Below are 23325 nucleotides of genomic sequence, written 5' to 3'. Positions count from 1 at the left end.
AATAACACAAAACTGATTTGCGTGTCTTTGCACAACTTCTCTAAAAGAAATCGCGTTTTGACTCTTAAATAGTTAACCAAACAGCTACAGACGTATATCAATGAGATCATTCACATTCAATAAGGTCAACTCAACTCAACTCAACCCAACCCAACCAACCAACCAAGGATGACAACTGACATTTCAAAACCAACTATCTCAATAATAGTAGCTGCCCTCAAACCAAACCTCGGGATAGGTTATCAAGGTAAATTACCTTGGAGATTACGTAAAGAAATCAAATATTTCAAAGATATAACTACTCAAGTTAAGAATCATGATCATATTAACGCGGTTATAATGGGAAGAAGAACATGGGATTCAATACCGAATAAGTTCAAACCTTTGCCTAATCGTATCAATGTGGTTTTATCTCGTTCATTTAAGAATGAAATCATCGATCTGAATGTGATTCATGCTAATTCTATTGATGTTGCATTAAATCAATTATCTAATAAAGATCAATTAAAAAAACTGATTGAAAGAATATTCATCATTGGTGGAGCAGAAATATATAATGAATTGATTCATGATTCAAGAATCGATCATCTTTTAATCACTGAAGTTGAAAATTCAAATAAAGATCATCAAGTTCCAATTGATACTTTTTTAAATTTCCCCATTTATGATAGTAATAATAATGGAGGTTGGATTAAATCTAGTAAAAGTGAATTACAAGAGTTCGCAGGTGATGATATCTCCATCGAAGACGACATTAAAGAAGGTGATTTTGTTTATAATTATACTTTATGGAAAAGAAAATAACTAATAATAATATAATAAACTATGTACATAATAAATAAATGATTATACTTTATATTTATAATTCTGGATCATAAACTCTCATTCGGCTAATGACTCGATCATCAACTGTTAATTCTTGAACCCATTCGGAATTCTTTTCTTTACCCTTTTCAACCCATTTCTTTGGCCATTCAATTTCTTCTTCCTTTGCCATAAATGTATCTTTAAATTGATAATCTCTAATTTTATCATTTATAATGGCTAATGTTCTTGATCCATAATCATCAGCTAAATATCGAGTAGTATAATATCTATAAATCTTTTGAGGAGTCTTTAAAAATCCCGTTAATTTAGGAACAGGGAAAACATATACTGGTTGTTCAAATACAGCGGGAATATTTGATTCAGGATTTAATACTGTCTTAACATTAAGAAATTCAGGAGCAAATGATGCATCACCATATTTGTCACTGGTTATGAATGGTTTGGTTACTGGTGTACGTTCTTCTTCATCGTCATCATCATCATCTCCACTTCTATATGTCTCACCTTTAGCTTCAGCTTCAGCTTTTGCAGCTTGTTTTTCTTCAACTATACGATTTTCTTCATCAATCAATGATTGGGGTTTTTCTAATGGTCCTAATAACCCTTCATGTACACCGGTAATATATTCTTTAAATGCCCCTCTTCCAATACAAATAATACCACCTGCTTCATTGGGATTTAATTCATCTTCTGATTGAACTTTAACTGGTTCAAACACTTTATATAACCCTAAGACATTAGTTGGACCATATAAATCATATTTACTGACAGTTTCTTCTCCATTTGTAATATTGGTCTTAACTTTGTCTGCATCAGATTTATTATTATTATTATTATTATCTCTTTCAGATGCTGCTATTCTTAATTCTCGAATCTTCTTAGCCACAACATGACGTATTTCTCCTTGTCTACCTTCAGAAACAATTTGAAAATCAATAGCAGCAGCATTTAAAATTGGTTTAACAAACTTTCTAAATATTCTTACAGAATCATCTAAGAAACTATTTGGTGGAGGAGCAATGAATACAGTAACTTTTCTAGGTTTTAATTGATTGGCATAAGGTACTTGACTTAAATATTCAACTTGCCCCACATATTTCTTTCGTATTTGGGATTGTTGATACTTATCATACGCAATACCACCTCCAATACCAAATACAACAGCTCCAAATATAAGCCAATTACGAGATGGTAAACTTATTCTTGGAATACCCATCATTCTTAATGCTGGATTTGACCAACCTTTCTTAGGTGGTCTGGTCTTGGTATCAGGAGGAGGAGGAGTAGTAGTAGTAGTGGCCGCCTCTGCTCCTGTCTTGACTGGATCCGGCTTAGAATCAGTCATTATGGATGTGTATATATGAATCTAATTGTAAGTGAATTTACCCTTTGTTGAAATCACTTTCTACACTCCTCCAGCTTTGGAAAAAAATTTTCAATGCCCCAAAAAAAAGTATCATCGACACACTCAAAAAATGTTTAAAGCGCTAACTATTTCTATGTATTTTAATATATGGTAGCAGCCACTTTTCTATATATATATATATATATAACTAATTACATGATTTCTTTATACATTTTGTTGGTTTAATATTTTACGAATTTATTCAATTCAGTCATTATATCATCATAATTGAGATCTTTCCCAATGAGAACTAACTTATTCTCAGTTACTCCTTCTAATAATTTACCATCTTCCACAATATCATAAGTATCTCTGACGGCTTGTACCACTTTAACCACAACATCTTCATCGTTGTCGTGATTTGGTTTCTTGATTAATAACCCTTTTAATCTATGAATCTCAACTTCTTTATCATTGATTATACTTTCCCATAATACATACTGTAAGAATGATTCAAATTGATTAAATTGTTTCGTATGTTCAAAGAATGGGAAATTAAGACTTATAGTAGTGATTCTATGATCATGGAAACTAGTTTCTTGTTGAAGATAGATTGATTCACTTAACCGTTCTGAGTTTAAATCAAATGCATGGAGATCTAAGATTTTGGATAATTCTATATCTCCAAAACTAGTGGTATGAATGGGAGCTGATTGATTTATACTTTTTATTCTTTGTTCTATTTGTGATAATTTCTCAGTTGATCCATTTAATTTATCGATTTTATTAATTAAAACTGTATCAGCAAGAGCAATTTGTATATGAGCAGTAGTTAAACCCTCACTTAACTTTTTATTTTCATCATCAATTTCAGCAATGGTTACTTCTTTAGCATCTTGAAGAGATTTTAAATGATTATGTTCTCGATGCCAATGACCACCTACATCATCCAAACATGTAATGATATTCTCAGCATCAACAACGGTGATGACACTATCAATATATATATTTGAAGATAATCCTTCATCTAACCAAAACATTTTAGCTATGGGGGATGGATCAGCCACACCAGTGGTTTCAAGTAATATATAATCAATTCTGTCTTTTGAATTCTCCACTAATTGTTCAATGGCCATAACTCCATTATCTTTGACTGTACAACATAAACATCCATTCCCAAGATCCAACCATTCTTCTATAGATTCATTTTTTTCAGAATCTTTTACCGTCACTGATTTTTCAATCACAGATGAATCACCAAATTCATTCAAGATGATAGCCAATCTCTTATTTGAGGTTTTACCGATCCTATCCAACAAAGTTGATTTTCCAGATCCAAGGTATCCTGTTATGATTGACACTGGAATCTTCTTATTTGATGATGATGGTGATGGTGATGGTTGCTGTTTGTCATCATTCACTTTTAGATTGCCATTATTAAGTAATGATGATGGATTGGAAGTGGGTATTTGAGTATATTTAGATAAATTAGTTATATCTGTTGAAGACAAATCTTCAACCAAATCAGGGATATCGTCATCAGCCATTCCTAATCTAATTCGTTAAAGTCTTATCAATATATATATATATATATATAATGATCCCATAATAAATAATAAAAAAAAACGATTTTTTCATACTGTATCCGCAGGGTTATCTGGCTCTCTGCTTGTATGCCTCTCCATTTTAATTTTGTGTGATGATCAGATTTTGATTTTGACTTTGACAGATTTTAAAATATTTTAATTTTTCACTTTTTAACTGTTTCAAGTATCTACTTCTTCTTCTTCTTCTTCTTAAGACCTTCAAGATGTATGGATACAACAAGTTGTTAGATGCTGCCTTGATTGGTTTGATATCATTTTACTTAATCATTGCTCCATTTACTAAGGTTGAAGAATCATTCAATTTGCAAGCTATTCATGATATTCTTAATTATGGTATCTTCCCCAAACAAACCATTGAAGACAATTATGATCATATCGTGTTTCCAGGGGCTGTTCCAAGAACTTTCGTCGGTAGTTTGGTATTAGCTGGTATTGTCAAAGTGATCAATACTGTTACTTCTGTGTTTGGTTACGATTTATTACAACAATCAACTCAAAATGATTTACAATTAGTGGTTAGAGCTGTATTAGGTTTATTGAATGCATTCCTGTTAATTCAAATCAGAGAAAGTATCAATAGTGTTACCTTCAGAGATAGAAAAAGTAAAATCAAAGGGTTATTGGGATTCTGGTATCTGGTTTTATTACTCAGTCAATTCCATATTTTATTTTATTCAACCAGAACTTTACCAAATTTCATTGCTTTACCGATTGTAAATTTAGCCTTTAGTAAACTTCTCAAGGGTGATATTTCTGGTTTGACTTGGTTAGCCTTTTGTGGAGCTGTATTCAGATCTGAAATTGGATTATTTGCCGTCATTATTGCTATGGTTTCATCTTTAATCTTTGGTCAATCAAATATTGTTATCAATGTAATTATGCTTGCTAGTGGGGCTGTCATTGGTGGACTCTTATCTTTTGTTGTTGATTCTTATTTCTGGGGTTATTTAGTCGTTCCTGAACTTTCTGCTTTCCAATTTAACGTCATTTTAAATAAATCTGCTGCATGGGGTGTTGAACCATGGTCAGCTTATTTCACAAAATATATTTGGGGCTTATTCAGACCTCCTGTTATTCTTTTACTTTTACTTCCAGGTTTAGTTAATGATCCAGCTGATGATGGACAAATCATTTCAAAAGATTCCTCTGATAAGGAAAAAGAAACTGAAAAAGTTATCCCTCATCCTGCTAAAAACTCACTTAGAGTTTTATTTGTTTCATCTATCTTATTCATCGTTGCATTATCTTTCCAAGGTCATAAAGAATGGAGATTTATTACTTATATTATTCCAATTTTCACTCTTCAAGCCGCCAATGGTCTTGGTAACATTGCTATGAAATGGAGTATTAGTTGGTCTAGTAAATTACTTGTTATAATCGCTGTAATCAATGTCGCAGTTGCCTTAGTATTTTCATTGTTTATGGGATACTTCTCCAGCTTCAATTATCCAGGAGCTGATGCCTTACTTTTCGTTAATCAATATATTGAATCCAATCAAAAAGAACAATCAAACACTTTAGTTCATTTGGATGTGGCAGCTTGTATGACTGGTGTTTCAAGATTTGGAGAATTAAACTCTCATTACATCACTTATGATAAGACGGAAACTGAAGTTGAACTTGAAAAGATTTGGAATGATATTGATATCTTAGTAAGTGAAGATTTAATCGTAGGATCTAATCCAAAATCGTTTGCCTTTGATCATACTAATTGGGAATTACTTCACAAATCTCAAATCTTCAGAGGTATAACTATTTATCCATTATTATACGTTATCCAAAAAGAAAAGGACGATTACTTTGGTTTTGCTCAAAAAATTATCACTGGTGAAGAAAGCTTACTTAAGTTATTGAATTTGTTAGTCATCACTGATGATTATTTATATGTTTACAAAAAGGCAATCGAAGAAGGAGAAGTGATTGAAGATAAGCAAGAACCTGCTGAAGTAGATGTCGACGAAGTGATTGAAGAAATCAATGAACAGATTGATTCTGTTGTTGAAGAAATCTTAAGTCAAGAAGATTGAAATTAAAAGTATTTTTCTATTTACAAGCCCCTTATATATATATACAACTACCCTTAATAATATACAATAATAATTTACATAAAAGATTTAGAATGTACTGTTTATATCCCCAGACAGTATAAGATTACTGTTTCGACTTCTTAATTTGATTGGTGAGAATTTAGGTTGTTGGAAATCATCGTCAGTAGGAAACATGATAGGAGTGATTTTCCTCAAACTTTTGGCGGTTTCGATAGATTCAGTATCATCATCTACATCCACTTGGTCTTGCATGGAAAAATTAGGTGGTTTTGGTGGTAAAATACTTGAAGTAGTTAAAGGCTGCAACCTTGGATACCTCGATTCTGTTGTTCTTGGCTCACCGCTGAAAACACTAGAATGTTTTGGAGTAGACGAGCTTCTAAACCTACTGAAATGCCTTCTTACTTCATTCATTTTTTCGTTTTTTAACCGTTGTGTTGTTTCATGGAGCTTGGTAGGACTAGATCTAAGTGTTGTTCCTGGAGTAGCTAATGGTATCCTTGGAGATACTTGTTTCTTCAAAGGCGTAAATAAGTAGCTAACACTTTTATCACTAGGTACTCTGCTTGACCTAGATGCCAATGGTGATGGATTTTGAATGATTTCCGAATCGTCAAAAGATACATTATGAGATTCTTCCATCTTCCATTGCCAAAGATCAAATAAGATCTTTGTTCTTGAAACATCCCACCTCTTTATAAATAAATCACAACTTTGTTGATTTCTTTTCATCTTCATGAATCTCATACTCCAATTACTCAAAATTTCTTGCATTTGTCTAAATTCTGCATTATCAAGGAATTCCGAAGCTATCTCTTCTAAATAAACATTCTTATTAACATATTGTCTATACCAAACAATCAAACTCTTCTTTCTCAATACCGTTTCATCAAATGATATAGCTTGCAGTGCAAGATCATAATGCTTATATGAAATCTCCTTCCATTTATAAAAATGTGGAGCTATGCTAGCATTGTCTTCATGAAACTTTCTTTCTCTGTACTCAAGAGCATCTTGTTTGGCTAATACAAAATTGTAATTTTCAACCCATTTTCGTAACATTCTTAGTTTTAAGTTATGATTTACATATCTTTCCTGGAAGTCTTGAACCACTGCATTCGAATTATCATCAAAATTAAGCTCGAACCGTTCTTGCCATTTCTTTAAAAAAACTCTTAGTAAAAACTTATCCTTAAACAGGATTGAATTATCACCGATGTGTTTCAAGTACAACTTATTATAAGTCTCTAGTTTATTAGCCCAATGATTGAAAGTCCGACCCTTTGCATAAGTATCTGCACAATCATTGGCCACTGAAAGCATCTCAAAATAATTTTTCCATACTTCTAGAGCCCAAGTCTTTGAGTTATGATTCTTAAATTGTTCAGATAGCTCATAATGACTATTTATATCATCAAACTTCGAAGATAATTGTAGCAATGTCACTTGTTTAAGAGTATATGAGTTCCTCGAATTGAATGCGTTTAATTTATACTTAAGTCTCCAATCTTTAAAATGACGAACTAGAAGTGAATCTTCATATCTTTTCAATCGATTGGTTTTAGAATCTCCAATTAATGTCTCTAGCTTCCACAATTTCACGAACTGTCTTAGCTTGTTTTGTATATAAACCTTGTCAGCTGTTGCCCTTCTTGCAGCCAAATCTTTCCAGATCACAAAAAGATCAAGTTTTAACTGTTGATCCTTGTTAAGAAGATAATTTTTGGCTTTACTGGACATTGATGTTTTTGCTTGCCATTTATCATGAAAAATATCAAACAAAAGTATTTTATCATTGTGCAATTGAACTTTCTTTTTAGCTGATTCAAGACAGTATGAGCGAGTCCATTTATTCAAAATCTTAGTAATCAAGAATTTCCTTTCAAGCTTCCCAAGTTCTTTTATCTTATTTGTATCGATAGATGGTTTCAGTATACTACCTTGTTGAACCCTCGAGACCATAAGATTATACCAGTTTGACCAAGTGATTTCTACCAAAACCGAGTCCTCCTTTTGAACCCTTATAACATTTCTACTCTTAGCTACTGAAGCTAGACTATTTTGATACAGCAAATTTTGATTCCAAGTTGAAAATGCCTTTTGAAACAAAACTTGTCTTTCAAAGTCCAATGCTTTCTTGGACATACCTTCTAAGAATAAACTCTTATCAGCCCACAACTCAAAGTACGAGCTGACAATGTGCAAGTCACCTTTCTTAATACTTTCAGATCTTAATGCTCTAGCCCTGGAAATGTTTTTGAAAAATTTATCAATCGTTATACTTTTATCATACTTGATAGCTATATTTTCCAAATCTTTCAATTTACGACCTTGACTATACCATCTTGTAAGGTAGTTTCGTATATATCTCTTGTTATTAACTATGGTCCAATTATCTAAGACAGTAGTTGATACTTGCTCTATCTGTGAAAACTTGAAAGACCAGCTCTTTATTACAATTCGTTGAATGGCAATACGTTTATAGTATTCAATGACTGCTATGCGCATTAACACAGTAGTAGATGGAATTTCAGCAACATAGTACCTTGTCAAATATTTATGAAGATCATGTATTCTATCAACAGTATTCTTAAAGTTGGTCACTAATGTCTCGTCTTTTCCATTTTCGAAGTCAATGATAAGATTCAATAAGGTTACTATTTGATCAATGTAGTTGAAATCGGCAATAACTGCAGCTGTAGGAAGTTCGTCATGAAGTAAAGACATATATCTCCTAAGAACAGGAATAAAATCAATGTCGAATTCAAGATTGTATTCATTTAACAAAGGAATAATTCGTTTGAAATGGTGAAGAATCTCTTGTCTCTCCTGTTTGGTGCTACCTAGATTTGAAAAAGATTCATGCTCAATCACTGGTTGTGATATAGGAAAAGATGTAGGGGCTATTTCATGATCTTTCTTTAATTCAGGAAAGAAATTATAATCATTTATTATTCTTGAATTTGTTACACCATAAGATTTCGATAGTATTCCTGAATCTCCAATTAAAAGATCATGAAACGAACCAAATTTCTTTTCTTTGTATGGAAAACTGTCAATTTCTATACTTTGAATATTATAGACAGTTTTAAATATGAATAGACATAACTCAGAGTACTTTCTGGCATCTTTTATATCTATAGTCCTAAGAGTTGCAATTTTGAGTAATGTGTTATATAATGAACTGAAGTTTTCATTATTAGATTTGAATTGTAATGGTATGTTGAAATCAGTTGCTTCAGATGTAGAATTATCGTTGGAAACATCCAGATCTTGTCCGATTATTTTGTCTAATATTCGACTTATTCCAATTGATTCCTCTTCTGTTATATCATTATTCCCATCATGCTGTATTTTAGAATAGAATTTTAAATCATATCTGAAACAATCAGAAAGTAGTTGTATTATTTGAGATTCACAGTCATTGTTGAATGCAATAAGGAATTTAATGAAAGTTGTGAGTTTGGATAACACTCCACTGTACAAGTGTCGTATATGATCCTTTCCTAGTAAATATTCGATTAAAGATAATATTTGATCCAATTTCGATTTGTTACTACCTTGTTGATGAAACTTATGGAAATAACTTAAGATATCCTTAGTTGGGATATCCTTGACATCAGATTGAGATGATTTATCGAAATAGTACAATACGTTCAACGAATTGACTCCATTAATCTTTGGTTCGATTGAAATGGTTAACTTGTAGAAGTCAGTTTGATCCCAATCAATCAATCGTAGGATATTGGTAATGGTTCCCTTGAGTAAGCTTTCATACTCGTGAGAACTGCTACTCAACGGGAAGATTTTCAACTTCTGCAAATCCCGTACAGTGAGTAGTAGCAACTCACTTAAAGATTCCATTTAACGATAGTTATTGTTCCCTAATTGACCGTTAGATCAAAGATATGTGTTGCTATTTATAATTCAGATTAATCATTTTAGACGCGGAATCAAATCCACAAAAGAAAAATATATTAAATAAAGGCTGTCATTTTTTTAGAGTCAAAAGAGGTGTCAAAAAGTGGAGTAATAGACAATTATCAACACATTATATTAATTCATCGATAGGGACTATAATAGATGACGATTCTGAGGAATCTAGATAACAATGGGAGGGGTCAACCGAACAGGGTCCATATTTTCAATGCTCATATCATTCCATTTACAACTCCCGAAGTGCCCTCATCATCATCAGATGGAATACCACCAAATATACAGCCTCAATCCCAAAGAAACAAGCCCAAGGAAAGAGTAGCTTCGGATGCCGAGATATATGCTCGGAGTCATGGCTTTGCTGCTGCTAATCCTATCCCCCAACCTCCTCCGCCTCCTCATACCAATTCACTTCCTCAAATATTTCAAAAACGAGATAGCATGGTTTCCGTTAGTACCACTAATCTGAGTGAATTTATTTCATTATCATCTGAATCGGAGGCAATCGAAGGCAAAGATATGGATGACGACTTTAATTTTCAAACTAATCCAGCCAATCTATTCATGGCCAATTCAAGCTTCATCGAGAATCATGATGATACTGTCCAAGAATTTCAAGATTTACCACTATCAAGTAGCACTCTTCCGTTTCCATCACAAATAGGAGATCCAACCACCGATATTCTAGACAAAGAACCAACAATAAACGAAATTGAAGAGTTCACGGGAGCTTCTTTAACTCAAACAACTCTCACAATACCTCCAGATGTATCATCACGTTATAGCAGTAGTTCAATAGATTTGGTTCCAAGTTATAGTAGTGATAGATTATCAGATCAAAAGCCTATAAGTAGTCAAGAATTACCCAATCATATACGTCAAAGTTCAGAGTCGTCCACCATTTCAAATGCGTCGGCAAACTCTGTCTCGACCTTGCCACTGGAACGGTCAAGTAAAAATATGAGATTTGTAAGATATGCCATGAACACCCAATCTTCATCTGCTTCAAGTTCCGGTCGATGGCCAATGCTGAGTGTCTTAGTATGGCTCGACTATAATGGATTTAACAACTCGTGGAAGGAAACATTCAGAAAGAATGAAATATCAGGTCATAGGTTTCTAGATTTAGAGAATTATGAAGTGAATTCACCCACTTGGCAACAATTCTCGAAGTATTTAACCATCGATGATGATAATAATTCAGTAGAAAGATTTCTTGAATTATTAAAGAAAGAGATCGTTATATCAGAAGAAGAAAATCTCCTGCATTCCAGAAAAGTATCCGAATCTCTGATTTCGCCTGACTTTTATAGTACTAATCTTTCAGATTATCCTCGACCTCAATCAGCATTTTATAAAAGGAAATCAGTAGCATCTATATCACCCTCAGATTCTTATGCAAACGTCAATAGTTTGAAATCAGGCAAGCAAAGACCATTTTCATATATTGATCCAAGTAGTTATAAGAGTCCTACCATTGAATTCCCATCATCATTATCATCCAACTTTCTTCGAAAACATAATCGATCTAGATCTAATGACAGTTCTACGATTAAGGATTCTTTACCACCTACATCTACCGCTTCAGCTACTTCTACTAGTAGTAAGAGTAGTTTGAGCACAAGAGTTGATGAAAGTCCCAGTTCAAGGTTTTTAAAGACACCATTCAATAATCAGAATGGAAGTCAAGTCATTGCAAAGGATTCCAAGAAGGGTGGTATATTTGGTACATTTAAGAAATTAAGTAATGACAAAGCCTCTAAACAACAACTAAAAAATCAACAACAACAGCAACAGTTACAACAACAACAAATGGTGAATAAAAAGACACCACAAGTGGTCAAAGAGTTTCCTAAAGATACTTCAGAATTCACAACCAACAGGGATATCCCAAAGATCTTACTTCCACGAATAGAAGTAGAGAAATTTACTGAGCCAGTTGCATTTACTACCAAGAAGCAACATCATAAGCACCATAGTCACAGTCCAGTCTTGGTTGATCCAAAAGAGAATATCGCCGAAAATTCAAAATTGGTACAAAGAAAACCACCAAGCCCAATCATTTTTCCTGTGTTGGATGATAAATATTTACCTAGAATTCGAGAAAAGAAGATTGGTTCAAACTCTACAGTATTGGTCAGTGATGATAATAAAAAGTTCGTTCCTATTCAAGTTGGTGAAGAAGAAAAGACTAACTTTATTAAATTCAGAGCCAAAGTCTTATATGCATTAAATCTTGTTGATGCTGAAGAGGTGACTTTCCATTTAACTGATTTTGATGCTGAAGAAGAGGGAATGGAATTACCCGAATCAGTATTGCTTCAAGTATTACAATCACAATCAATTTGCAAATTAGTTGTCCATCACATCTTGCATTCACCAGATACAACTACTTTTTCAACAACATCATCTGATTCTAAATCTTTTGAATATAATCATACTCCTCAATACTTACTTGAAAGTTCGAAAGATAAAGAAATCGATTATTTGAATGTGAAGAGTGATTATATGTTAAGACAAATTCATAAAAAGACCATTGAAGAAGGCGGTTTGCTTAATAATAAGTCATATAGGAAGCATTTAACTCATCAAGATTTCCCCATGCAATTGGAGATCCCAACTAATAGAAAATTATCACAAGAAGCAACTAATATTAAACCTACCAGTTCATTACTGGCTGAAACAACGATCACAGCTACTAATAGTAATAGTAGTAGAAATTTATTTGTCCATAAGGAAAATGATCCGACAACAATATCAACATTTAAGATTTTACCACCTCGGGGTAATTTGATTGATTTTGAAAAGAGACGTGAGAATAAACCATTCCAAACTGCTCCTAAGCCAATTGCTACTATTCAAGATTCATCACTTACTGATTCTCATAGATCACCAGTATCAGCTACTACAGTTTCAATCTTAAAGGATGATAAGAAAACTCCAACAAACAGTACAGCTCCTACCTTAACTTCTGAATCTACACCGCCATATGATGGTCAATCAAGAACATCAAGCGAGCGAGAAAAAGCAGGAATCATTCCTAAGAGAGTAGCTCCACCTCCTCCTGCTGAAATTCAAGGATTAAAGAGAACAAATTCAATTCAAAGACGTAATCGAGTCTCATCTGTGTCAAGTATAACTAGTTCTATACTTGATAGAAATAGAAGTCGTAATTCAAGTATAAGTTCTCGAAGAAATGATGTTGATTTATTCAAAGAGAATACCATTGTATTTGATGATGTTCCATTAGCCGATTTTAATCCTAATAATGGTGATGATCAATTTTTTATTAAACCACTCAAACCAATTCTGAATGTTCGAAAGTTAACTTTAAGAGATGGAAAGAATAATATAAACCCAACGGTTAGACCTGCTATTTTAGAAGTGTATGAGAATTTTGATCGATATTTTCCTGATACAGATTTAGAAAAACCCATTATTAATGAAGATCCAACACCTGGAGCTTCTGTTCCTATTTCTGGAGATGAAAACTTACCAGTTCGGAAACCTACTATTTCGAGAACGTTTTCGAATGCTAATAAATCACCTATAACTCCTTCTGAACCGAGTGAAGAGTTGGTGGATGGATTTAAGAATGTTGGTAGAGGAAGATTAAAGTCGATTCGGGCTGCTTGTATCGAAGCTAAGAACATTTATAAGAAGAATCCAGAGATTAAGAGATCTAATACTAAATTATGGGGATCTAAAGTTATTGAACTTACAGACCAGAGTGAAGTTAAGTTTATTGGAGGTACCAAAGGAACATCAACAGGAAATGGAGATGCTGTTGAATTTAAAGAATTTGCTTGGATTAAAGGTGATAAGATTGGTAGTGGATCATTTGGATCAGTTTATTTAGGGTTCAATGTCACAACTAAGGAAATGTTTGCTGTTAAACAAATTGTTTATAGTCCTCAATCCCAAATTTCAGTTGATTTATTGAAAGAAGTTGAAAATATGAAAGATTTACATCATGAAAATATTGTTCAATATTTAGGACATTCTCAAAAGAATAATGAATATAATATATTCTTAGAATACGTTCCAGGGGGTTCAATTGGATCATGTATTAAGAATGTGGGTAAATTTGATGAACAATTGATTCGATTCCTTATTAAGCAAGTTTTATCAGGATTAGAATATTTACATACCAATGGGATATTACATCGAGATTTAAAAGCGGATAATTTATTATTAGATGATAATGGTACATGTAAAATATCTGATTTTGGAATTTCGAAGAGATCTAAAGATATTTATGCTAATGATATGAAGAATTCATTTAAAGGTACTCGATATTGTATGGCACCTGAAATATTTAAGAATAAGAAATATGTGGGGTATAGTGCTAAAGTTGATATTTGGTCATTAGGATGTGTGGTGATTGAGATGTTTACCGGGAGAAGACCATGGTCTGATAGTAAATCTGCGGAACAATTTGTGGAAGATATTGATAAGAAATTAAGTACTGATTCCAGAATTTCATGTGATGCAAGAGATTTTATACTTCGATGTCTTACTATTGATTCAAGTGTTAGGCCTACTGCTAAACAATTGATTAATGATCCATTTACAAAAGTTGATGATAAATTTGAATTCCAAAACACCAAATTAGCAGAGACTATAAAAGATAGAAAGAAGGAATAGTAATAGTATGTATGTATATATATATGCAGATTTTATATTTATAGTTTATATACACTTATGGATGAATATGTACAGAATGATGGGGGAAACTAACTTTACATAAGTTAGGTTAATTTTAATTCATTGATCATTAAAACCGTTTGAAATGGTTCAACTGGGAAAGTTTTTAATCTTCTACATCTTTGTTTCTTTCTATAAACTTCATAATAAGGTTCCTTTGTGATTTCAACCACACTAGCTTTTAATTCATATAATTCATTATTAATACCTTGATCAACTTTAAAAGTATATTCAGGTGAACCTAAAGTGGTGACATTATTTAATTTTAACAGATCACCAACCTTAGCATTCTTTAATTTGAATGGTAAGTATACTTTATCACCTTTAGTAACTAAATATGGAATATTATGTAATTTGAAGATAGCATATAAATCTCTAGATCCATTAGAATTGATTTTTAAAGGAGTCAAATCTGAGGTTATATTGGATTGTATGGATGCAGTGGCTAATGATCTGTAAGCATTAGTGGTAATGATATTATTGATCGAGGTTATTGACCTAACACTTAGACTATTTCTAAACATAGTGTAGATGTGAGTATATGATGTGATGGATTATGGGAAAACGTTAGAAAATGAATGGAATGGGAAGATATCACCTGTAACTATTGTTGGACTACGTCTACCACGAACAACAAACTCAGGTATGCAATGATTGGTTGGCTAACTTAGTGATGGTCGAACCCTTTGTACACCGTTAAATGATGATTTTTCAAAATTATCCTCTGCTAATTCAGTCAAATTGTCAATTTGTGTCACCAACAAAAAAATTTGTCGTTCAAAAAAAAAAAATTTTTTTTTCTGACATTTTTTTATTTTTCTTTTTTTTTGAGATTTTTGTCTGTCAGGTTTAAGTCTCAAGTGAGCAGTAAAAAACTTCTAGACAGATTCAAAATACAGTCAGTGTTGAAAGAGGTTTTGACTTTCTTTAATTATCGAACAGGGCCATCACATCAACAGTCATAGCTGGTCAGATCAAGTGTATGTACTACGACATATGGACCACTACCCACCACTAGTATATGTATTTGCTTCCGTTCTAGTTTCAACCCCCCTCTAACCGTTTTGTTATTGAATCTCAATCTAATATATATCAATCCCAATCATCCATCCAAATCCCATCACTGCCTTCCCCCCACCTCCTCCTATCATTCCATTGGGAAACAACATCAATACAAAATATCAAGTACTTATCATTCAAGGTGACTAAGTAATTATATCAATCGTATTTCATCCAATCCAATCCATTCCTTTGATTGTTAGCATCCATCCTATCAGATCAAAAATAACCCAACCTTTCCTCACTTTCGTTGTATTCACATCTACTGCTAGCATAATCCATCCATCCAACCATCATAATCCAAAGCAATATAATCAAACATAATCTCATTTAATCTACTGCATTCCTATCCTTTCATACTATAACTTAATTTCATTCTCTCTCATCATGTCAGGTTCGTTTTGGAAATTTAATAATGGATTCACTTCATTATCTAATATCTCAACCATATTAGAAAATCATACCATCAATCAAGAACTGGGTGATTTACTGTACTCAAGTTCATTCGAAGTGTTGTTAAAACTATTGGATGAAAATGATTTACTTCAAGAATTATTATCGAATAATCCCATGTTATTGGAATTCTTACGAGAACATGAAGTCTTAAGTATGTTAGCTGACTTGGTCATCAATGAAGGTGAAAAAGTAGATAAACAACAACAACAACAACAACAGAATAAAGAAGAAGAAGAATCTGATTCAAATATAATAACTGATAAGGAAAATGACTCCACTAGTAATAACAATGGCAGTAAATCTGATATCGAAGATGAAGAAATGCCAATTGTTGATGAAAAACAAGAAATTGATGAAAAAGATAACAATAAAGAAGACAATGACGAAGAAGTAGATGACGATGATGATGATGACGAAGAAGATGATAAAGATAAATCATTAGACATTGACGAAGATGTTAGTAATATAACCAATGATGATGAAGAAACCACTGAGGAAAGAGCAAGTAGAAGAGCTGCTATTGCCACTGAAATCTTAAGTGCGGATGTATGGTCTTTAACTGATACTGTCATGGAATCAACCATTGATCTTAATAAGTTATGGTCCATTCTTGATTCAAAATCTCCTTTATCAATCAATTTATCATCGTATTTCACAAAAATTATGGAACATTTATTAGATATGAAATGTGATGAAATGATTACTTATTTAATTGAAAATCAATCTAATTTAGTTGATAAATTCATGAATCATTTATCAAATCCTCCTTTAATGGATTTCCTTTTAAAATTAATCTCAACTGATAAACCAGATAATTCAACCGGTATAATAGACTTTTTACAAAATCAAAATTTAATCACTCATTTAATTAATGCCTTAGACATAGAATATAACGACAATGACAATAATAATAATGATAACACAACATCTAATACTACAAATACACCTAATGATAATGAAAATGTTACTCATGCTACTATGGATGAATTGTTAATACGACAATCATCTGCTGCCGACTTTTTGAAGGCACTTATTACTATTTCTGCCAATTCAACTACTGATAATTCAACCATTGGACCAAATGAATTAACCAGAGAATTGGTTTCATACGATCAAATGATTCAATTATGTAATATCATGTTGAAAGGAGGATATGCATTAGCTAATGGAGTTGGTATAATTATAGAAATCATTAGAAAAAATAATTCCGATTATGATATTTTACCTGTATTATACATCACTTTGGAAAGTCATCCACCAACAGGAAGAGATCCGATTTATTTAGGTCATTTATTAAAAGTATTTGGATCTAAGATTTCCGAATTTAATAAATTATTAATGAAGGATAATTCTGATAATAAATTGAAAACTCCATTTGGAGAAATTGAACCTTTAGGATTTGAAAGATTTAAAATTTGTGAATTGATTGCTGAATTATTACATTGTTCCAATATGGCTTTACTTAATGATAATAAAGGTTTCGATGTAGTAAAGGAAAGAGATGAATTGAGAAATAAAATGAAAGAATATGATCCAATCAGTTTCAAATATAATGAAATTATCGTTCTCCCTGAAGAAGAAAAAGTTAAAGAACCTACCACTGAAGACGAGGAAGATGAAGATAAAACTTCTGATTCTAATTCTACCAGTCCTTCATCCAATAATAATAATGATTTCGCTAATGATACTATAGATTCATTCAACAATTCCAAATTACACATTGGAGATTCCTTGCGTGAAGATGATGAAGAAGAAGAAGAACCTCATGCCAATGCCAATCTTACCGAAGAACAAATTAGAGCCAATCCTGTTGTTGGTGATTTCTTAAAGATTGCTTTATTTGATACACAAATAATTTCCAATATTTTATCGATGTTTTTCAAATTCCCATGGAATAATTTCTTACATAATGTTGTGTTTGATATTGTTCAACAAATCTTAAATGGATCAATGGATATTGGATTTAATAAATTCTTAGCTATTGATTTATTCCATTTAGGTGATATCACTAATAAGATCATTGAAGGTCAAAAATTATGTAATGATTATGAAAGTTTAAATAATGGATTAAGATTAGGATTCATGGGTCATTTAACTTTGATTGCGGAAGAAGTAGTTAAATTCATTCAATTATATCCAACTAGTTCATTAAGTGAATTGATTGATATTAAAGTTGAAGATGAAATTTGGGAAGATTACGTTAATAATGTTTTATTTGATACTAGAGAAAAATATAATGCCATTTTAGGTGGTGGTGAAGAAGATGAAGAAGATGAAGAAGATGAAAACACAACCTTTGATGATGGTGATAATGGTATAAATGAAATAATCGAAGAAGTAAAAAGTGGTCTAGTATTTGATCCAAATGTGGATCATGATATTGGACAAGGATTTGGCAGTGGTGAACCAGATGCAGAAGATGAAGATGAACAAGAAGAACATGTGGAATCTACCACCGAATCAAACAAAAAGGTTAAGGATCGTATTCTTGACAGTGATGAATCTGAGTCTGATGATGATGATCATTTCACTAATTACATGACCCTGCAATTAACCAATACTGCTGCCAGTGAAATAGCACCTTCAATCGACGCTAGAAAGAAAGCTCTTGACGAATCAAGTGATGATGAAGAAGAAGACCAAGATGATATTACAAATCATGCAACCACTACTGCTACTTCTACCACCACTCCAGCCTTATCCTATTCTGCCAATGACGTTTATGAAGATACTGATGATTATGTTGATCCTAATGATGATGGATTATCATATAAGAAATCGCATCCATTATACGATTCATCAGGATTATTAAGAGGAACTGAAGATACTGAAACTTATTCAAGTGAAGATTCTTCTAGTTCTTCTGAAAATGATGATCTGGATGAAGAAGGTGAAACTGAAGAAAATGATTCAAATGGTACTAAATTAACTCGAGCTGCCAGTAAAGGTTAGACAAAATTTTTTGTCTACTTTGTTTGTTTTCCCACTTTTTGCATTATTATTGAAATTTTACTTTTACTCTTGCACCCTCCCTCATTTTACTCAATTATTCATTACATTCCTTTCAAAACAATTTACTAATCTAATCTGTACTTATATATAAAAACGAAAAAAAGAATTTGAAATTGAAGTTTAATTAACTTCAGACATGAAATGATTTTTAATTAGAATACATTTAAATATATTTAAACCCTTTAAAAAAAATAATAATCTTACCGAATATATTATCTATAAAACTATTGTAGTCATTACTATTATTATACATGATATTGGTGTTTTTATGTTAGAATACTACTGATTCAGAAGACATTTTTCTACCTTCTCTTTCAAGAGGAGGTAATTCAGCAATTGAAGAATCAACTTCATCACTTTGAGAATTAGCATGACGAGGTTTTGGTACACCACCCATTAAACCTTTACTTATAGCCAAATCTGCTGATCTTTCATTTGCTCCATAGAATTCATCTTCAATTGGATGCATTAAAACAGTATTATTCTTAGTTATGGTTAACATTGTATTTGAAGGTACACAAATCCAATCTCCTCTTTCAAAGGTTAATGGTTCACTAGCAACAAATATAACATCTTGAGAACGATTTAATCTTTCCATTTTGAATAAACCTGGTTCATATTCGAAGAATTTAGATCCAGTACTGAAATGTAATGATGCAGCTTCTTCAGTTTTTGATGTAACATATCTACTAACGATTATACTTTCACCATCAGTAATAGCGAAATTTAATAATGAAGGTTCATTTGTAACTGATGTTTGCCAGAGTTTAATCAAATCTATGGTTTTAACTAAGGCGTTTCTTAATATGATATGACTAAACTTTGTGGTTGGATCAGATGGATTATAACCCATTTTATATAATGTATCAAGATATAATGCAAAACTACATTCCAGATCAGTTGAACCTTGAATGATTAAGAAGAATTCATCTTCCAAATGATTGATCAATTTCTTTTTAATACGATCAAATGATGATATTCCACCATTATGCATAAACATAATATTACCATGAGAGAAAGGATGACAATTAGTTTCTGATAACACCCCTTGAGTTGAAGCTCTTACATGACCAAATACCAATCTTGATTCCGTACACATGGATAAATTGTTAAGATTGACATTATTCCAAGCTGGAGTGATGGCTTTAAAGATACATGGTTTATTTGTAGCGGTATAATAACCTACTCCGAAACCATCTCCATTGATGGGATTTCTCATATCTAATCGAAGACGTGAATCAAATGATTGATTGATTATAGAATGGGCAGGCTTGGTTAAAAGGTCGGAAAGTAACATGGGATCTCTTCCCTTATAGATCATAAACCGACACATGATGATTGTTAGTTGATGAACCCCTTTATTGATATGATGATATTAGTAAATGGGTGTAAAAAACTAATCACACAGTATAAAATTTACGCTAACTTTAAATATTTGATAATCAGTTTTATGTGTAACGACAGAGTGACTAAAAGCAAAACAAAAATATTACGCCATTTTTTTCAACTTTAGTCATAAGACATGGTGAGAGACTCTCACTTCTGAGGATATAAGGATGGAAAGATTAGGATAAAACGACATTTTCCATTTTTTAACCAATCTACAGACAAATAAGAAAAATTTATCCGCAACCAGTAAAAAAAAACATGACTACAACAATCCCGCACATCCTTGTAACCGAGCCATATAATTAAACTCTGGAAGTAAAAGTCCGTTAATTATAGAGTCCGGGGAATGATTAATCATAGTACGGAATGAGAGTCATTTGAAAATAATTTATCAAAACAATAAAACCATACGATTTAACGGCAAAATATCATCAATTTTAAGCTTATCTTTTGAACTATAAATTGCTGTCAATTTCCTTACTTCGAAGTTCTTCCTTGTCTCCCTTGTTTCCATATATCAACCATATAATATAATATACTCACAACTTACAACTTATAATCATGTCAATGTTTAGAACTTTGCAGAATTCTCCTGCTACTATTACTTTATTTCATAATACTAAAATCCCACTTTCAACTGCATTATATCAAATCTTAGATAAAGCATATATTAAATTACCATCTAAATCTCCTAATCAATTTATAATTGATTTAGCTAAAGATAGAATACCAACTTATGATCAATATAAACATATTGTATCTAATTGTTTAGTTGATTCTAAAAGTAAAAAATTCATTACCAATTGTTATCCATTTTTAAATGATAGAACAACTACTGGAGTATCAGCTTCAGAAATAGTTACATTTAAAGGAGTGGCAGCTAAGAATAGTGTTAGTCATAAACTTTTCAATGAAGGTGAATATGCTTTGATTGAAGAAACTTTCAATAAATTACATGAAATTAAAGAAGATGATTTAGCAGCTGTTCAACCTGCTGATATTTTTAAAGCTCCTTTAATAATTGATTGGGATCAAAATTTAATAGCTGCTGATGAAGAAAGTTTACAAAAAATACTAAGCAAGTATACTTAGTACCGGCTATCTAACTAACTGGCTATTTATTTATTTAATCTAATCTAATCTAATGAACTTACGATCTTTCTTATATATATAATCCTGTTTAAAATACAATCTGTCTTTTCGTCATACTATTTTCTGTAAATCAAACCAAAAATAAAAATGAATTTAGCAACATTACTTTATACACGCTCACGACTCCACAAAAAACAGTTTTTTTAACCCACGGAGCATTTAAAGTTGTATCCCATGATAGTTGAAAAATCTTTTTACCATATAATTATATTCAATATCAACAATTATCATTCTCTACTTCAATTGATATACTATTCTACGATATTTGACATCTTAAGCTATGTCACGATTATCTAAATCATATTTGATTGCTTATAATGGTATATCCGCAGTATTATGGTTAGCCATTCTACAAACTTCAATGTGGGATATAATTGCAGTCAAAATTTATCATGATTCATCAAATTACTACATATCCCATCAATTCGAAGGTGATTTTCCTCATAAGTTACTTGTATACACTCAATTATTCAACTCCATAATGGAAATCATTCATTCTTTAACTGGAATAGTGAAATCACCTATCCCTACTTTAATAGTTCAAGCTGCTGCAAGATCTTTAATCACTTTAGGTATAAATTATACCTTACCTCAAAGTCCAGGAAATTACCATTTTGTCTTTTTCAATATGATTATTTGGGCATGGTCTACTAGTGATATCATTAGATATATATTCTTTTCCTTTAAATTGTTATATACTAATAGTCAACCTCCATATTGGTTAATTTGGTTACGATATTCTGCTTTCTTAATGTTATATCCTATCGGTTTAATTAGTGAATCTTCGGTGGTATATCTTTCATTATCAGTAGTTACCAAGAATACAGCATACTATTACTTCTTATTATTTGGATTATCATCTTACTTGCCTGGTCTTTACTTTCTTTATGGTTATATGTTAAAACAACGTAAAAAAGTATTATCAAAAAAGAATAATTAATTAATCCATTTTTGCATCATTACCGCAAAAGCAACCCGCCAAAAAAAAAGTTGGATCCAACAAAAATATATATATATAAACATAAATAATGATCTCTTGGCCTTTATAAGTTCAATATATATCAAATATCATGGCATCTGAATCTAAAGCAGCCCACCCTAAGAAGTGGCTTATCGCATATAACTCTATCTCAGCTTCATTATGGTCAATTGTGTTTTTCAATACTGTATTCTTAGGAGTATCAGTAGGACAACCATTCCTCTTTGAAAAGACAAATTTAATAACTACTATAATTCAATCATTTGCTATAATTGAAATCTATAATGCCGCTACTGGGATTGTGAAGTCTCCATTATTCACCACTGTCACTCAAGTGTTTTCTCGTCTTTTGATCGTATGGGGTATTTGTCAATTATTACCTGAATCACCCGCAAATTATCATTGGTGTTATATCACTTTATGTCTTAGTTGGTCCATCACTGAAGTTATAAGATATGCTTACTACGCATCTAATTTAAAAGGTCCTGATACCGTTCCCGAATATTTAACTTGGTTAAGATATACTACTTTCTATGTGTTATATCCTACTGGTGTGTTTTCGGAAACTTTTATGATTTACTTATCCTTAGATGAAGCTAAACAAGTCATTGGGGTATGGTATTCATATGCATTGATAGCTATTTTATTCACTTATATCCCAGGTTTCTACATGCTTTATACTTATATGATCAAGCAACGTAAGAAGGTTTTAGGTAAATCAAAAGTAGTTGATTCAAAGAAGACTCAATAAACAAACAAAAAAAAATATAAAGTCATTTTTATTAAAGCTTTTTTTTTGTATATATT

At 31.9% G+C, this 23325-nt stretch overlaps 12 protein-coding genes across 12 annotated transcripts; 7 read left to right on the top strand and 5 right to left on the bottom strand. All coding sequences in view use genetic code 12, as the record gives it.

The window, feature by feature from the left end:
• Window positions 1-168: 168 nt before the first annotated feature.
• Window positions 169-804, top strand: DFR1 (dihydrofolate reductase; the record flags this gene model as incomplete). The annotated part of the gene is made up of 1 exon (XM_064906299.1): window positions 169-804. One exon carries the CDS (start codon window positions 169-171, stop codon window positions 802-804), a length of 636 nt encoding a protein of 211 aa, XP_064760865.1.
• Window positions 764-2293, bottom strand: TIM54 (Tim54p). The gene has a single exon (XM_064907108.1). It carries the CDS (start codon window positions 2171-2173, stop codon window positions 860-862), a length of 1314 nt encoding a protein of 437 aa, XP_064760864.1. The 5' UTR covers window positions 2174-2293; the 3' UTR covers window positions 764-859.
• On the bottom strand, window positions 2294-3855 carry DFJ63DRAFT_319771 (uncharacterized protein). Its single transcript, XM_064907107.1, has one exon. It carries the CDS (start codon window positions 3718-3720, stop codon window positions 2416-2418), a length of 1305 nt encoding a protein of 434 aa, XP_064760863.1. The 5' UTR covers window positions 3721-3855; the 3' UTR covers window positions 2294-2415.
• Window positions 3856-3888: 33 nt separating this feature from the next.
• ECM39 (dolichyl-P-Man:Man(7)GlcNAc(2)-PP-dolichol alpha-1,6-mannosyltransferase) lies at window positions 3889-5832 on the top strand. Its single transcript, XM_064907106.1, has one exon. The coding sequence runs from the start codon at window positions 3984-3986 to the stop codon at window positions 5805-5807; it is 1824 nt and encodes a 607-aa protein (XP_064760862.1). The 5' UTR covers window positions 3889-3983; the 3' UTR covers window positions 5808-5832.
• Window positions 5833-5894: 62 nt separating this feature from the next.
• Window positions 5895-9692, bottom strand: SFI1 (Sfi1p; the record flags this gene model as incomplete). Its single annotated transcript, XM_064908353.1, has 1 exon — window positions 5895-9692. One exon carries the CDS (start codon window positions 9690-9692, stop codon window positions 5895-5897), a length of 3798 nt encoding a protein of 1265 aa, XP_064760861.1.
• An 828-nt stretch (window positions 9693-10520) lies between these two features.
• BCK1 (mitogen-activated protein kinase kinase kinase) lies at window positions 10521-14434 on the top strand. Its single transcript, XM_064905432.1, has 4 exons — window positions 10521-11390; window positions 11475-11600; window positions 11700-12714; window positions 12796-14434. The coding sequence occupies exons 1-4, from the start codon at window positions 10725-10727 to the stop codon at window positions 14409-14411; spliced, it is 3423 nt and encodes a 1140-aa protein (XP_064760860.1). The 5' UTR covers window positions 10521-10724; the 3' UTR covers window positions 14412-14434.
• DFJ63DRAFT_319767 (mitochondrial 54S ribosomal protein bL21m) lies at window positions 14435-15346 on the bottom strand. The gene has a single exon (XM_064907105.1). It carries the CDS (start codon window positions 14993-14995, stop codon window positions 14516-14518), a length of 480 nt encoding a protein of 159 aa, XP_064760859.1. The 5' UTR covers window positions 14996-15346; the 3' UTR covers window positions 14435-14515.
• Window positions 15347-15917: 571 nt separating this feature from the next.
• On the top strand, window positions 15918-18938 carry DFJ63DRAFT_288522 (uncharacterized protein; the record flags this gene model as incomplete). Its single annotated transcript, XM_064905152.1, has 4 exons — window positions 15918-16266; window positions 16333-18353; window positions 18459-18555; window positions 18631-18938. The coding sequence occupies 4 exons, from the start codon at window positions 15918-15920 to the stop codon at window positions 18936-18938; spliced, it is 2775 nt and encodes a 924-aa protein (XP_064760858.1).
• Window positions 18939-19269: 331 nt separating this feature from the next.
• DUG3 (glutamine amidotransferase subunit) lies at window positions 19270-20331 on the bottom strand (the record flags this gene model as incomplete). The annotated part of the gene is made up of 1 exon (XM_064906298.1): window positions 19270-20331. The coding sequence occupies one exon, from the start codon at window positions 20329-20331 to the stop codon at window positions 19270-19272; it is 1062 nt and encodes a 353-aa protein (XP_064760857.1).
• A 510-nt stretch (window positions 20332-20841) lies between these two features.
• DFJ63DRAFT_319763 (uncharacterized protein) lies at window positions 20842-21594 on the top strand. Its single transcript, XM_064907104.1, has one exon. The coding sequence runs from the start codon at window positions 20949-20951 to the stop codon at window positions 21477-21479; it is 531 nt and encodes a 176-aa protein (XP_064760856.1). The 5' UTR covers window positions 20842-20948; the 3' UTR covers window positions 21480-21594.
• Window positions 21595-21819: 225 nt separating this feature from the next.
• Window positions 21820-22479, top strand: DFJ63DRAFT_314134 (uncharacterized protein; the record flags this gene model as incomplete). Its single annotated transcript, XM_064906297.1, has 1 exon — window positions 21820-22479. The coding sequence occupies one exon, from the start codon at window positions 21820-21822 to the stop codon at window positions 22477-22479; it is 660 nt and encodes a 219-aa protein (XP_064760855.1).
• A 130-nt stretch (window positions 22480-22609) lies between these two features.
• Window positions 22610-23269, top strand: DFJ63DRAFT_288634 (enoyl-CoA hydratase; the record flags this gene model as incomplete). The annotated part of the gene is made up of 1 exon (XM_064905158.1): window positions 22610-23269. The coding sequence occupies one exon, from the start codon at window positions 22610-22612 to the stop codon at window positions 23267-23269; it is 660 nt and encodes a 219-aa protein (XP_064760854.1).
• Window positions 23270-23325: the final 56 nt, after the last annotated feature.

The sequence above is a fragment of the Scheffersomyces coipomensis genome, assembly GCF_036884675.1.
Source record: "Scheffersomyces coipomensis strain NRRL Y-17651 chromosome Unknown DFJ63scaffold_5, whole genome shotgun sequence".
Classification (NCBI taxonomy): domain Eukaryota; kingdom Fungi; phylum Ascomycota; class Pichiomycetes; order Serinales; family Debaryomycetaceae; genus Scheffersomyces; species Scheffersomyces coipomensis.
Note: the sequence above shows the minus strand (reverse complement) of the source record. Positions and strands in the feature narration are given on the sequence as shown.